The sequence below is a fragment of the Nanorana parkeri genome, unplaced genomic scaffold, assembly GCF_000935625.1.
Source record: "Nanorana parkeri isolate BGI_ZX_2015 unplaced genomic scaffold, ASM93562v1 scaffold548, whole genome shotgun sequence".
Lineage (NCBI taxonomy): Eukaryota > Metazoa > Chordata > Amphibia > Anura > Dicroglossidae > Nanorana > Nanorana parkeri.
In genome coordinates, this window is record NW_017306816.1 from 485276 (window position 1) to 500263 (window position 14988).

General features: G+C 46.1%; 1 protein-coding gene across 1 annotated transcript in view; it reads left to right on the forward strand.

Moving 5' to 3' along the window:
- Nucleotides 1-14988, forward strand: part of SYDE2 (synapse defective Rho GTPase homolog 2) — a 53696-nt gene that overhangs the window by 26560 nt on the left and 12148 nt on the right. Inside the window, exons 3-4 of the mRNA XM_018561874.1 lie at nt 3349-4457; nt 9160-9286. Coding sequence (XP_018417376.1) covers nt 3349-4457; nt 9160-9286 — 1236 coding nt within the window. The remainder of the gene's footprint in view (nt 1-3348; nt 4458-9159; nt 9287-14988) is intronic.

Below are 14988 nucleotides of genomic sequence, written 5' to 3' on the forward strand. Positions count from 1 at the left end.
CATTGAGGTGAATAGAAGCTGACGAAGCATCCGAGGAGCTGAGGGTTGACCGTACCCAGAGGCAAAGGTTTAAATCCCTGGATATTTTAGATGAAGAGTTCATAGTGGAAAGCTGTCTGTGGGACCAATAATGGTTAGAAAGACAAAGAGGCCGCTTTGCCTTGGATGCTAAGGTTGTATGATCTTATGGGTCCAGGGACAAGTCTGTCCTCTGTGAAAAGCTACATAGAATCGCATGCACAACCGACCACCCTCATAAAAGGCTATGTGCCGAGCTGACATTCATGTTTTATGTGGGTAGAGGACTAGTGAGCCCCAAGCCAGGGAGTGATTCTGGTTTATTAAGGGGGGGGGGGATAAATGGCAATTGAGACCTAAGATGATATAAAAAAAATAGCCTTATCAGACGAATGTCATCTTAATATGGTGGATGATTTTATTATGGTGCAGCGTTCTCAGTGGGGAATTTATCAAATCTGGAGCAAACAAAAACTGGAGCAGATGTACATGGCAACCAATCAGCTTCTCTCTTCAGTTTGTTCAGTTAAGATTTGAAAATGAAAGAGAGAAGCTGATTGGTTACCATGCGCAGCTGCTCCAGGTTTTGTCTCCTCCAGTTTTGATAATTTCCCTTCTCAATCCATTGATTGTGCATAAATAAAATAATATAAATAAACCTCTTATGATTTGTGTGAATAAATATTAAAATCATGTGCTGCAGGTATAAATAATTACCTCATTACAAACTGTAGATTAATACCAATCATAATAGTGCAAAAGTGCAAATCGTGCAATATATGTTTACATATAAAAATACACATACATATAAGTGTAAAAATTATAAATTCATGAATTCTTACTCCAATAAATAAGTGAAAAAATCTCTTATGGAGAATTAATTCATAAAAGTCCAAAAACTTGTATCATCTCCAATGTGATTAATGATGGATAGTGAAAGTTAATGTTATTATATCCAACGTGTGTAGAGACAAAGTCCCAAAAAGTGCTGCTTGATGATCTTCCCCACACGCCAACACCCCCTTAGGAGTGCACACTCACCGCAATCTTAATGTATATTGACAATAGTAAGCTCACTGATAGACCACGAAATCCTCGCATCTACTTTATAGGCTCTCCCAATTGCCAAACGGTGACTGTTAATATATCCCCGGGTGAGTGCAGAAGCAAAAACAGGAAGGACTTTGGCATGTGAGGCCCACCGCGGACGCCTGTGGCTCTTGGTCAATTGGTCTTTTTGCAACCTCTGGAAGGGATAGTCAGGTTTTGGCAAGTGCCTTAAAGGGGAAGGCACAATTTTTCCTGTATTGCACTGGGAACAGGTGAGACATGAGGCACAATTATTGGGCAGTCAAAAGGCCAAACCCGGGGCAATCCAATATCTGTCCACTAGCATTGCCATTATATTCCTAAGGTCCCCACACACCTTGCGATAATCGCGGGAAATCCTGCGATCGTACGATTATCGCAAGGTGTGTGGAAGCCGTGCGACCTCTACTACTGTAATGTCGCACGACTTTAAACTTATGAACATGTTCGAAAATCCGCCGAGCATCGTACGATGTTCGGCGTGTGTGTAGCATGTTCGTAAGAGAAAAGCCGGACGGGCCGGTGTGCGCAAGCGCACACTGCCTGTTCGGCATTGCGGTCATCGGAAGCCCGCCCCTCAGGGGGCGTGGCTTGCGATCATCGCAAGTACGATCTGCCTATGCAAGATAGGCAGATCGTACGTTTTTTTAAAGTACCTTACAACCATCGCAAGACAAAAGTCTTGCGATGGTTGTAAGGTGTGTGCCCAGCCTTAGGCAGTTGTCCTTTACCATGTGTTAATTGAGCCAGGTGTATTTACTATAGAACATTTTTTTGCTTGGTCAGCAGGATGACCCGTGATGATGATGAGCGTCAGAGTTTTGTAACCCTTAGCAAACATGATGGCAGTGCTCAGTAGACCGCTCAGTGGTGTGCAATTGTCGGTGATGGTGCTGTGCACATCATCATTGCTGTTCACGCTGCCCTACTAAACCATTTTAAATATTAACCAAACGTCAGGTTCCCTCGCAGAACATATTTCACTCATCCTACAGCCACTATTTACTTCTAGTTCAGCCCTTTAAATGACGCAGTAGAAGAACAATCTTCATTCCTCTTACCACCCATATCAGCTAGCCCGCAGACAACACAGACAGATGTGTGGGCCAGACAGAAAACAACATTACTACTTAACCTCACAAATCATAGGCCTTATCAGGACTGACAAAGCAGAAGGCAACACATTCTACATGGAAAGGTCAGAGCAGAAATCTGGCCCCCTGTGTAGCAGAGATGTAGAGATAGTCCTCGCCTAGCAGGGTGCTGCCTACCAGAGTAAATGCCATAACCTTGCAAAATACAACAGACAAGGAAGCATAGGCAATGACTGAATGCTGAAGTATAAATCAAAGCTGTAACTTACCATGAGTCTTATTTACAAAGATGTTTTAGATACTGTCCAATCTTCAGCTGGCTGTGCACCAGATGGGTCCAACGGATTCTTCCATCCACGCCAAAGGAGCGTGGATGGATGCATCTTCCACTGTGGCATCTGTTACAACAGTCGGCTTTCACCGGCTTTCAAAATGTTTGGCCCAGCCTCATTATTAGTGGGTGGCCCCACAGGCTTGACAAGTCAAGGATTTAACTATTGTAAAACCGTCAGGGGGTCACCCACTGTAAAGGATTTTGACCAGTGCCTATGAACAGTGTATGGCCAGCTTTGTACGAGATGTACAGATGTGTCTTGCTGCACTCTTTACCGGTTATTTGTTGTGGAGTCCAGGTGGGTGCTCGCAGTGAGCACAGAGGGCACCGTGAAGTATGCAATGATTTTAAAAGATGTCCGCAGCACCCCATTGGTTAAGTGAAATTGGTCCATTTAATGACAGGACAATGCCATCCAACTGCAAGCACGTTTTTGGGGCTGCACAGGGTCCCCTTCATCAGGCTCTAAATGACGAGCCTGATGAAAGGGACCCTGTGCGGCCACGAAAGCGCTTGCATTTAAATGCAATATACAGTGGGGGGAATTTATCAAAACTGGAGCAGACAGAATCCGGAGCAGGGTCCAATGGCAACCAATCAGCATCTCTCTTCAGTTTGTTCAGTTAAGATTTGAAAATGAGACAAAGATGCTGATTGGTTGCAGTGCAAATCTGCTCCAGATTTTGATGAATCCCCCTCAGTATGTTCATGTTTTTTCCTGTGGAAAAGGAAATGGATATTTAAGAAATGTTAGCGCGATGTGATATCATGTGATGGTATGGAAGAGCTAATTTCTTTCTGTTTTTCTTCAAGGTCCGAGTGCCCCCAGTAGTCAAAAGGTAATTTCATCTGCCCCAGCCGATTTCTCTCCACCTTGTAGCCCCAACCCGTCAAAGAAAGGAGGAAGCATTAACTGGTCCCTCCCAGATAAAATTAAATCCCCGCGGACTGTTCGTAAACTTTCGATGAAGATGAAAAAGCTGCCGGAACTCAGCAGAAAGTTGAGTGTCAAAGGGACGTCATCGAGCCACAGTAACGCGTACCATTCGTCTTCCACTTCCAAAGGAAACTGCCAGGATGTAAGCCACGCACCATCTTTGTCGTCCGCGGGGCCGGCAGCCTCTGCCGCCAGTAGGAACGTCATCAGCCGCTACCACCTCGATAGCAGCGTATCTTCCCAGCAGAGCTACAAGAAAAAATGTCCAGGCACTTCCAAATCCTCCAGCAAAGGGGGTTACCTCAGTGATGGAGACTCCCCTGAGCTTATAACCAAATCGGGCAAACATGGTGGGGAGAACAGGTCCACAAAGGGAAAAGAGTCCCTTGCTTGTAATAACACAAAGTCGGACTTCGACATCGATGCCTTCCGGCACTATAGCTTTTCCGATCAACCCAAGTGCTTCCAGTATGTTTCCGGGCTGATGAGCCTTCACTTTTATGGTGCAGAGGATTTAAAGCCTCCGAAGATAGACTCCAAGGATGTGTTTTGTGCAATCCAAGTCGATTCTGTCAACAAAGCCAGAACGGCTCTTCTGACTTGTAGGACGTCATTCCTAGACATGGCTCACACCTTCAACATTGAACTTGAAAATGCGCAGCACTTAAAACTGGTTGTGTTTAGTTGGGACCCAACCCCAAAGAAAAACAGAGTCTGTTGCCATGGCACTGTGGTCCTGCCGGCACTTTTAAGGGTGACCAAAACCCACCAGCTGGCGGTCAAGTTGGAACCTCGAGGTTTGATCTACGTGAAACTGACTCTCATGGAACAGTGGGAAAACTCTGCAAACCGCCTTGGCGTGGACCGTGACCCTGTGCTATTTGGGGTAGATGCTCGCCAGGTTGTCGAAAAGGAGAACACGGGATCGCTGGTCCCGCTTCTCATGGAGAAGTGTATCATGGAGATTGAAAAGAGAGGCTGTCAGGTAAAGAGTTCTTTCATTGGCTTAGTTGGCTCTAATGGAAGGGCTGTTCTTGTCCTTTTGTAACACTATTCACTCATTTCTAACATTGCTAATCACTATCTAATGTGCAGCCAGATTTGGAGAATCTGTTTTACTACTCTGCATGTCAAGAGCACCTGTTGCTTCAGATACCTAGATGACATCTGTGCTATTTTGTTTTTTGCATGTTGGTCTGTTGCAGGGTTAGACAACACCGGCCCTCCAGCTGTTGTGGAACTACAAGCCTTATGAGGCATTGCAAGACTGACAGTTACAGGTAGGGATGCACCGATACTAGTATCGGTATCGGTGGCGATACCAAGTATTTGAGGGAGTATTCGTACTCGCCCAAATGCTCCGATACCTTTCCCGACACTGAAACTTCCGGTCAAAGGGAGATTTCCTCTGACCGGCAGTGCCGCAAGGAAACATGGGCCAGGAAGCTGGCTTCTCAGCCGCTCCATGCAGATCCGGGAGAACTTGGAGAGCGGTGTCTCCCCAGCTGGCCGAGGGACTGGTACGTTAATGAATGCTGCTGAGGGTCTATGTGAGGGGAATGAGGTGCCTGCAGGGTGGGGTCGTGTCACCATATTGTCAGATCTGTTTGGCCGGCCTCGATGCCGATTTGGCTGGGAAACCGGCTTCCCGGCCAATAAGCAAAACAGAATGGAGCCAGCATCCTGGCTCCATGTTTCCTCGTGGCACTGCCGGTCAGAGGAAATCTCCCTCTGACCGGAAGTTTCAGTATCAAGAAAGGTATCGGAACATTTGGGCAAGTATGAGTACTCGCCCGAATACTCTGTATCGCTACCGATACCGGTACTTGTATCAGTGCATCCCTACCTGTAACTGTCAGTCTTGCAATGCCTCATAAGACTTGTAGTTCCACAACAGCTAGAGGATCGGTGGGTAATGACATACCGCCTGGCTTCCTGATTGCCCGGGAAGCTGGCACTATGCTACCGGAATGTATCGGCGAGTACCGAAATATAAATATCAGTACTCGTACTTGATACCAAAAAAATGGTATTGGTGCATCCCTAGTTACAGGCATGACTCTTAAGTGGCAGAGCCATGTTGGAATTTGTATTTAAAGCACAGCTGGAGGGCTGGAGGTGCCCACCCCTGGTCTTTTGGCTTTTCATATTTGTCAACCAAATAAAACACACTTCTGCTGTCACCACAGAGCTAGCCCTGTAAAAGATAAATCTCTATCATTTTCCGGCAGCCCATTTGTTGAAACGCCCCCCACTTCACTTGTCTCCCAGTCGCAGCAGATATTCAACTTGTTGGATGGGTAGAATACCCCCCCATCTCATGCTGTGGTTTCTTCCATTGGCTCCTGTGATCTGTAGTGATATATAAGCCAGCAGGAGAAACCTGTGTGTGGAGGGGAGAGCGGTTATTTTACAAACCCAGAAGATGTGACCGGGAGAAGCGAAGATCTGGCATTTCAGGAAACTTGCTGCTGGAAAGGGAAGTAGGGTCGCATCAAGACTGCTGATTAATGGGCCACGAGACGTACATTACATGTTGGTTTAGTAGTATTGTCAGATGTGTGTAACGTTCAGGAACTTGACAGAACTGCACATTAATGGCTCATTCCGCTACGATCTTCACTTCTGCAGAATCCTTCCAGTTGGCCAGTGCGCCTTCCATGCATGCTGTGTCCTGTGGGCAGTGTACGGGCTTTCCATTGGAATGACTGATGTCTGTGGTGTAAGCACGTTTCTCCATGGATTATCCCTTTTAAAACACCGACCGCATGTACAGAAAAATGCCTGTTTATCTTCCAGAAATCTAGTGAGCTCCTGACTCCCTGCGCCTCTGCTGCACTGAGAGTATTGATGATTGCAGAGCTGCATTCATTTGTCTGTTATATCTGCCCAGTGTTCAGCTTTAGAGTCTATGTAAAACCTAACAATGAAGGTTTTTTTTCTATGTTAGTCTTTTAGATATACCATTGAAACTGTCCTTTTTTTATACAGCTGTTTAATAAGTGTAAAAAAAACCAAACAAAACCTGTTGATCCTGCCAGAAATCCAGTGAGATGATAACTTTGTTGGGAGCTGCCCTGGATTTTGTTGGGCAGCTGTTTGTAAAAAAACAAATATGGGGTTGATAACCCCGCGCCAGACGCTTCCATTTTTCAGGGCGAGGTCTCATGTATCCGAGGACGGAGCGCTAATCAAACAACATCTGTCAGCTCACGGAACAAAGATAATATTTTCATTCTATGTGAATGGTGTAATTATAGACTCCTACATCCCTCCAATGTGCCCGTATAATGGGACTCTTGTTCTGCAGCGTAGGCCGCTGTTCTTCATAATGACCCGTGTACCTGGATTTGTCTGTACATCATAACAGCGAGCGTGCAGTCCGCGTCGTGTTTACTCAACTGGAAATTGATGTCTTGTGATTTAACACCTGCCAGGTGTTCCAGTGAACGCCGCTCTGTCCTTGTACACAAATGTTTGCACATGCTGGTGGCAGATGCCGGCCTTGTGGGGGGGAGGGGGGGAGCGTTACCTGGATACTGGGGGGGTTTCTATTGGGTTCAAAGTCTGTACAAACACCGGTGTCATTTTCTAGCAGATTGGTGTCTGTGTGTCGCCTGGCGATGTGTTTTCTAGAGGATATTAGCTGTTAGGAAAATGTGAGGTCAGCGATGTAGATGGCCAGTGTGTACCTTGCAGGGTTAGGTGGAAACTTTTTTTTTCTCTTTAATAAAATGTATCAGAAATGTGATAGTTTGTTCTTAAAGCGTACGTCCATTTTGCACCCAAATTGGGGTAACACATAATTTATATTTGTACACAATAGCAGGGCCGACTAGCAAGATACAGAAGCTTGGCCCAGTGGGAGATTCCTCCATCCACACAGTTTAGCGTAGATGGAGGGGGTCTGTTGCACTTTTTCCATCTGACCACAGAAGTTCTGCAGAGAATCTATAGGTGTATGGCCAGCTTTATTAAAGGAGAACTATGGGGTCAGTGTTTTCCCCCATAGTTCTTCTTAGGGTAACGGGAGGACACAAACTAGCGTCCTCCCGTTACCCTAAGCTCAGTATACCGCAAGCTACAGCTCGCGGTATACTGAGACGCCGCAGCCGGAGCGGATCCCGACATGGACGTCGGGATCCGCCCAGCTGCGTGAGTGACAGCTGGCTCTGCCTATCTAGAGGCAGAGCCAGCTGTACCCGCCCCCTCCTCCGTCCGTTCCGCCAGTCAGCGCTGGCAGATCGGAGCGGGGAATCCAGCCCCTCCCCCTGTCACGGCAGAGAGCCGTGACCGGATCGAGAGGTGAGTGAACCCGGTTTGTGTTCGCTCACCTCCCGATCCACTGAGCCGACCTGTGACAGACTCATTGTCACAGGTCGGCTAGAACTATGAGGTGAGTGGAAATCACTCATGTCATAGTTCTCCTTTTAAACTGACTGATTTTTCACAGGACTTTCTCTATTTACTCCCAGCAGCAGATGGAGGATGAGTATGTGCTGCTGGGGGACCAGGCATTGAAGGAAACCTGTTGCTTGCTCTGTTGGCCATTTGCAGGACCAAAATCCAAAAACGGTTGGATCAGGTGAAAGCCGGAGCATGTCAACTTAAGTTGGTGATTTTTCTCCTTTCCTCACCTAGATTGGACCGAGTAGCTCCTGAACTCCCCCCGGCTAACAATTTTTACATATGCACAATGCTGCAACTGATGGCCTAAAACAGCCTTTCTCAACCAGGGTGCCTTCTGGCTCCCTAAGGGGCGCCTTTAAAATTTTCAGTGTCCATGCCTCTGATGTGAAAGAGGGGTGCTCTGATGTGAAGGGGGCTTCTGATTTGAAGAGGGGGGACTCGAATGTGAGAAGAGGGGGCTCCTGATGTAAAGGGGAACTCTTAAAGTAGTATTAAGGTCTGGGCGTTTTTTACCTGAATGCGTTCTCTGCATTAGGGTAAAAACCGGCCCAGCACCTTTTTTCTACCCCAGTCCCCCACACTCACCTGTCAGCTACGCCCGTCCCCGTCGTCAGTCCGAAGTGATCCTCTGTTTCCCGAACTTACTGGTTGCGGGGGGAGGATACTGATGGCAGAGGAGCCGTAAGCTCCTTCTGCCATCAATCAAAGAGGGAAGGGCCGTGGCCTGCCACAGGACTGTGTGTGTGTCTATGGACGCACACAGCCACTGCAGAAACGAGCACGCACGGGTGCCTCCACTAGAACAATGGTGGCACCCGTGCAGGGGGTGGGGGGAAAAGCGCTGCGTGAAGCCACTAGAAAACGGGGAAATAGAAACTTCTAAAGAAAAAGAGCGACAGCCTCCAGCAAAGGAGGGTCTACTTAAAGGAGAAAAAAAAAAGGCTTTAATATCACTTTAAGTAAAAGAAGGTACTCTACTCTGTGTTCTTACATGGGGTCCCCCCTTAAAATTCGTACCAGACCCCTATCGGGATAAGGGTCTGTTATAGATTTTGGAGGGGCGCCACATCATTTTTTACATTTTAGACTGGGGTGCCTCAAGATTTTGTTTACTTTTTATAGAGTGCCGTGGCTGATAAAAGGTTGAAAAATGCTGGTCTAAAATGTCATGGATCAATATCGTGATGCGTGAGTTCACAATGCCGTAATGCTGCGCCAGGTTGCATATGATCAGATAATATGCCTTCATCTTCCTTGTTCTCTGTCTTGCACACTAGGTTGTAGGGTTGTACCGGCTCTGTGGATCAGCAGCGGTGAAGAAAGAACTCAGAGAGGCGTTTGAGAGGGATAGTAAAGCCGTGGAGCTCTGTGAGAACGAGTACCCGGACATCAATGTGATAACAGGTAATCGTGTCAGATAGGTTTGTGTATATTGCATGTCATTCACAACCTCCACTCTTTTTTTGCAAATACATTTAAGCATTGTACTTGTTTTGCGTCTGCTATGTATTTCTAAAGAGATAACATTGGGTTTTGTATCTTTGATATCAAATTCATGTGAATAAAAAGTATGTAGAGCGTTGTGTAATTTGTCGGCATTGTATAAAATATGGCGGCAGCATCTTCCTATAGCACGGTAACAGCATGGCATCCCAACTCTGGTCTGATGCTGGGCTTTGCTAGTTTAACCCTTGCCACTTCAATCGATGCTTGGCTTTGTATTGATCAATGTTGGGGTTGTAGCTAGGAAGCTGGCTTTATTCTTGCATCTCTCGGAGAGAGTCCTGGGGGGAAATCTCAGTCAGGGATTCCATTTCCTGTCATACATATAAGACTCAGTTTGGATTTTGCTTAGAAGATAATTCCACCACTGGAGAGCTAACCCAGCTGACCATTTCCTTCACTTACCTGATGTGATCCCGCACTGAAATTTGTGGATCTTTGGCTATTATCAGGGGCTTCCCCGCCATCAGTAGGATGTTTATTTTATTATATGGGTTAACAGACAGCTGGTGATGATCCATCTGTAGCAATAAAAACCTGGAACTTGCCAGGTTGCAGAGCATGCATTGATGGCATGTAAAGTCAATCAAGAAAGCATTTGTAAAACCATTCACGTCAAACTCATGATCACTGTGCTAAAGACTTTGGGAGGTTCTCATATCTATAGTAACCAGTATGGCCTCCTATTAAAGTTGCCACGCTCGTGTAGCGGTGCCTGCTTGCACTACAGTGGGAGGCATACAATGTTTCAGGCGGTGTAGTTTTGAGCATTGTCACTGCCGATTCACAAGCCTGTAGCTGGTCAGTGGGCACCTGGCCATATCTTGTCCTGCCCATGGCTTTCTGGATTGACAGTTCTGCCTCTGTTGCTGAAAAACACTCCCAACTGTGAGCTGCATTGTCTGACAGGGGGAGCATGTGAGACGCAAATGAAGGAGGATTTAATTAAGACAGGGAGTTTTTTTTAACTTTGAGGTATACTTTATATGTAAATTACAGGGAAAAGTACATATTTCATCTCAATTAAAGCAAATTTACAGTTGACTCTTGCCAGTTAAAGGAGAACTATGATGTGAGTGATTTCCACTCACCTCATAGTTCTAGCCGACCTGTGACAATGAGACTGTCACAGGTCGGCTCAGTAGATCGGGAAGTGAGCGAACACATACCGGCGTTCTCTCACCTCTCGATCATGTCACGGCTATCTGCCGTGACAGTGGAGGGGCTGGATTCCCCCCTCCCCGCTCCGATCTGCCAGCGCTGACTGGTGGAACGGACGGGGGAGGGGGCGGGTACAGCTGGCTCTGCCTTTAGATAGGCAGAGCCAGCTGTCAATCACGCACCTGGGCGGATCCCGGCACAATTGTCGGGATCTGCATCAGCTGCGGCGTCTCGATATACCGCGAGCAGCTTCTCGTGGTATACTGAGCCTAGGGTGACGGGAAGTTTTGGATGGCAATATGCCATTAAAATGGATCATTGATTTTCAAAAAATGGTGTGCTGGTGACATTATTTTCCTTTCTAGGGTGACGGGAGGACGCTAGTTTGTGTCCTCCCGTTACCCTAAGGAGAACTATGGGGAAAGACTTAACCCCATAGTTCTACTTTAATTGCTGCTGTAGCATTTTTTCAGGGAGACTTTGATTCTACTTTAAAGTGACATTAAACTCACAAATCCCCCCCCCACTCCATGCTGCTGTAAGGACTTACCATAAATGATGCCTCTCGATTCGATCATCTCCTTCCTTCCACCTGTTTCCAGCAGTCCCTCCAGGGCTGGTGCCGGTCTCTGATCCAGCGCAGACTGCTGTTCCTTCCCACAGAGTCTTTCCGGCGTCCATGCTCACGGCTGCATGTACTGACTCCCGCTGTGTCTTTCCTTTTCTCGCCGCCGGTGATCTCCAATGCGCATGCATCCTCTCTCATCCTCCTGCACAGCCGTTCGGGGAAGCTGGATTTTACACCCGGGATCCGAGTGTTTTTGGGGGGATTACTTTTTTTCATGCATTGCCTGTATTTTTACCTGGCATCAAGCATTGGGTGTGTTTTTATATATCAGCTGTGAATCCACTTACTATAGTACTATAGTACAGCAAGCCAAGTCTAAGTGGTTGATGTATATCAGCTGTACAAGTATAATTCTTCCTACTCTTGGTGAGTGTGTGTGAGAATTAATAAACAGGTCCTCTGCTGGTTATGGGGCTCATAGTTGTCTCATTGCATCATGTCTGCCTTCGTCCATGTGCATTTGATTCCAAGTAAACCATGTCATACACTTAACAGTTCACTGGCTCTGAAAAATGAGGAATTAATGAAGTGGATGGCGCTTTTTGCTTGCTGTCTAAATTTGTTCTGCGTGGAGGAGAATGCGGCAGCCTGGCAGCGAGGGTCCTAGTAGCTTAACGCTAAAAAAAATAACCGGGACCTGGAACAGAGCTAATTTAGCAGCTAGCTTGCTGGAGGATTAACTAAGGGCAAAGGGCATCTCCCAATTCCTACAATATTCCTTTTGTGGAGGGATTAGCAAGGTAAAAGTCAATGGAGGAGGAATTGAGAAGAGGAAGAATGACACTGGGTATTGTTCATCTAGGAAAGTAATTACCACTTTATTTGGCAATGTTTAACTGCATTCCCGGTATGAACAACATGGGGCAACAAATCACGTCACCTGGGGCTTAGCAGCTGCAGAAGGACTAAAGGTCCAAGCATGAACTGCTAACCCCAAAGACTTACAGGTCGCCAGTGTCTAAAATATAAGTAGGAGAGCTGTTCCAGTTAGTTCCAGTTCCCCCTCTCACTGGTAAGTTTAAGGGCCTGTGCAGATGGGCTTTTATTAGTTTCAAGTCTATGAGAAGGCAAAACCTGTATGAAGCAGTTCAAATGCAGGTTAGAAGGAGATCAACTGCAGGTCAAATGAGACTGATTGATGTCATACTGATTTCAAACTGATGCCATTACCACTGGGCCAAAGCCCATCAACGCAGACCATAAGCCCCTTTTACTTGCCTGAATCTGTGGTCATGTGACATGTTAGATTTTGAGCCTTCTCATTTCTAGGTTGGAGTGGGAGGGTCCTACTTCAGGTGTCCGCATCTCTGCGTGGATGATGTGGACACCTACCTTTGGAAGTCCAGCGGTGGGGTCCTCCCAGGCTCAAGAAGACTACAACTGCATAATGATGTCACGATGAGAGGCAAACCTAAAGACCAGTCGGTGGTTGTTCCAGTCTGCAGAACTTCAATCTTGGAAGAGGCAACACGGAGGGTCCATTGTACTTGGGTGTGAAGGGGTAAAACATTTGCCTAAAAATTGTCTTTAATATGTTCTAAAAACCAAGGGTGACAATATCTAGTGGTCTCAGTTTAAATTGAACTTGTATGTTTCCTATTCAAGGCCCACATTAATGCCAGCCCCCACAGCAACTTAGAAATGTCTCCCCTTTAACCCAACCTAATTCAACTGTGCTAGTGAAGAGAATAAGCCCTGTTTTGACTTGGAGATTACACAAGGTTGGGAACATTCTGACCTTAACCCGGGTAACCGCTCTGGGTGTCTCAACGTCCATTTGCCAAGCATCAGCTAGGTCACATGCTTCTCCAGGAATTACCAGATATGTTTCTTCCCTTCCAGAGGCCAAATGGAATAGTGTGGGAGTAAAGGCATAACATGTATTTGCAACTAGGGTGGGGTGGAACTGCAGTCGAGTATTACTCAGAGACTCTAGTAATCTTTGGGCCATTACAAGGGTGTCCCACTCTGCTTAATGGACTTTGCATTTTATACTATGGAGAATTGAAGCTTGGGAACATCCATTTGTGGCAGAAATGGCACTCCGAGGGGACTAGGAACACAGCCAAGACCTATGGCCAGTGATTTTGCTTTTTGGATCCCTCAAGGAATTATAAAAAGTAATCGGGTGATGGAACTCGCCTGTATACCAATTTTCCCCATTCCACTGCCATTTTAAAAATAGGAGAAAATGCCTATCGCCTAGATTAGGGTTCCCTGGGGTTCTTCCGCCCTCAAATCTCCTTGACTCCATCTCGTTGTAGGGCAGAATCAATGATTACCTGCCTTTTGCCTGGGCAGCCTGTTGGCGCCTTTGCCTCACACAGATTCGTGAAGGATTCTAAGGGACCCTACCATGAGATAGGTCCAGCAGCCTTTTCTTTAAATGGCAAAATCATAACGAAGCTGCAAAGTCAGTCATTTCTTGACTTTCTTTATGATAGGCGTACCTTAAAGCTTGATGGTAACATTCCTTTACATTGAATTGGTTCTCAGACTCCATCTCCCTTTTTGTTGGCTTCTTTTTCCTAATCCTCTCCTCCTTCCTTAGTTAGCCAGCCCTTTTCCATGTTCATTCACAAAGGAGAGTTCAGAGGAAAACACAATACTCCCTAGCTGCTGTTCTACTGCAGTTCTTAGCAAGTTTACCTTCTCCTGTCGGAGACGCTGTGCTCGTTATTGTACGCGTGTCGGTGGTGTCACTGCATTAGAACACAAGTCATTGAACACTCCCTTCCAGGAACCCCAATTAGGCCAACTTTTCAGGCTTCGATTGTGCATTTGTTCTTGCCTACATTGAAAGTATCATCCTGAGAAGGAGAATTCTTCCTGCGAAGACTCTCTTTTGTGGTGATGGCTCACAATTTGCTCCAGAGACCACATTGACTTTCAGTAACAAGCCTTCCTTTGTTTTAGAGCAAACACAGATGGTATTTCTGTCATGCTTTTGGGGATTAGCCGTTCTAGCTTGGCAATCGTACCTCCAGCTAACGAAATAGAGGCTTTTGATAGATTGACTTCCTGTTTGTAATTTTATTTCTTGGCAGCTAACACACTTTTCTTCTAGCAATAAGAGTGACAATGCAGCTGCCGAGTAGAGTGTTGTCTGCTAAACAGTCATGAGGGTGTCGGAGGACATGCAGTTGTGTTATGAACCTTAGGTGATGCAGTCAGTTGATAATCTGGGCTCTGTCAGTAAGTCCAATGTATCGGTGTCTGCCTTGAACTATTCAGCTGTCCTTTAAGGGCACCCTGAGGCCTGGTTCCACCCCTAGGCGTTTTCATTTTTGCATGTTTATCTCGCAATTTTTTTTTCTGCGTGTTTTTGCTTTTAAAAACGCATGTTTCTCCTAATATAGAGATGTCTATGGGACCAAAATCGCATGGCATCCGCCGGAAAGTAGCTCCTGCATCTTTTCGCCCAACAGGCATTTTCCTATGCGTGACACAAAGCTAAGGTGCGAACAGTCACTATTGACTTGCATGGAAATGTGTGTCTTGTGCGACTACATCCGCGCGGAAAAACGCTCATGTGTAAAACAAGGCCTTAGGTCATAACCTAATCACCTAAGTCTTATATATGCGTTGCAGTATATTTTTGGATTTCCAAAGTTATCTCTTTATAGCTGCAACTTTTATGTAAAGCAGAACGTCATGATTTACAAAGATAGAAAGAAAGATGTGTATATAGATATATGTGTATACGTGTGTCTGTGTGTCTGTGTGTGTGTGTGTGTGTGTGTATATGTATATATATATATATATATATAACACACAGACACACACAAACATATACACTCTACCGCGGTGTGAG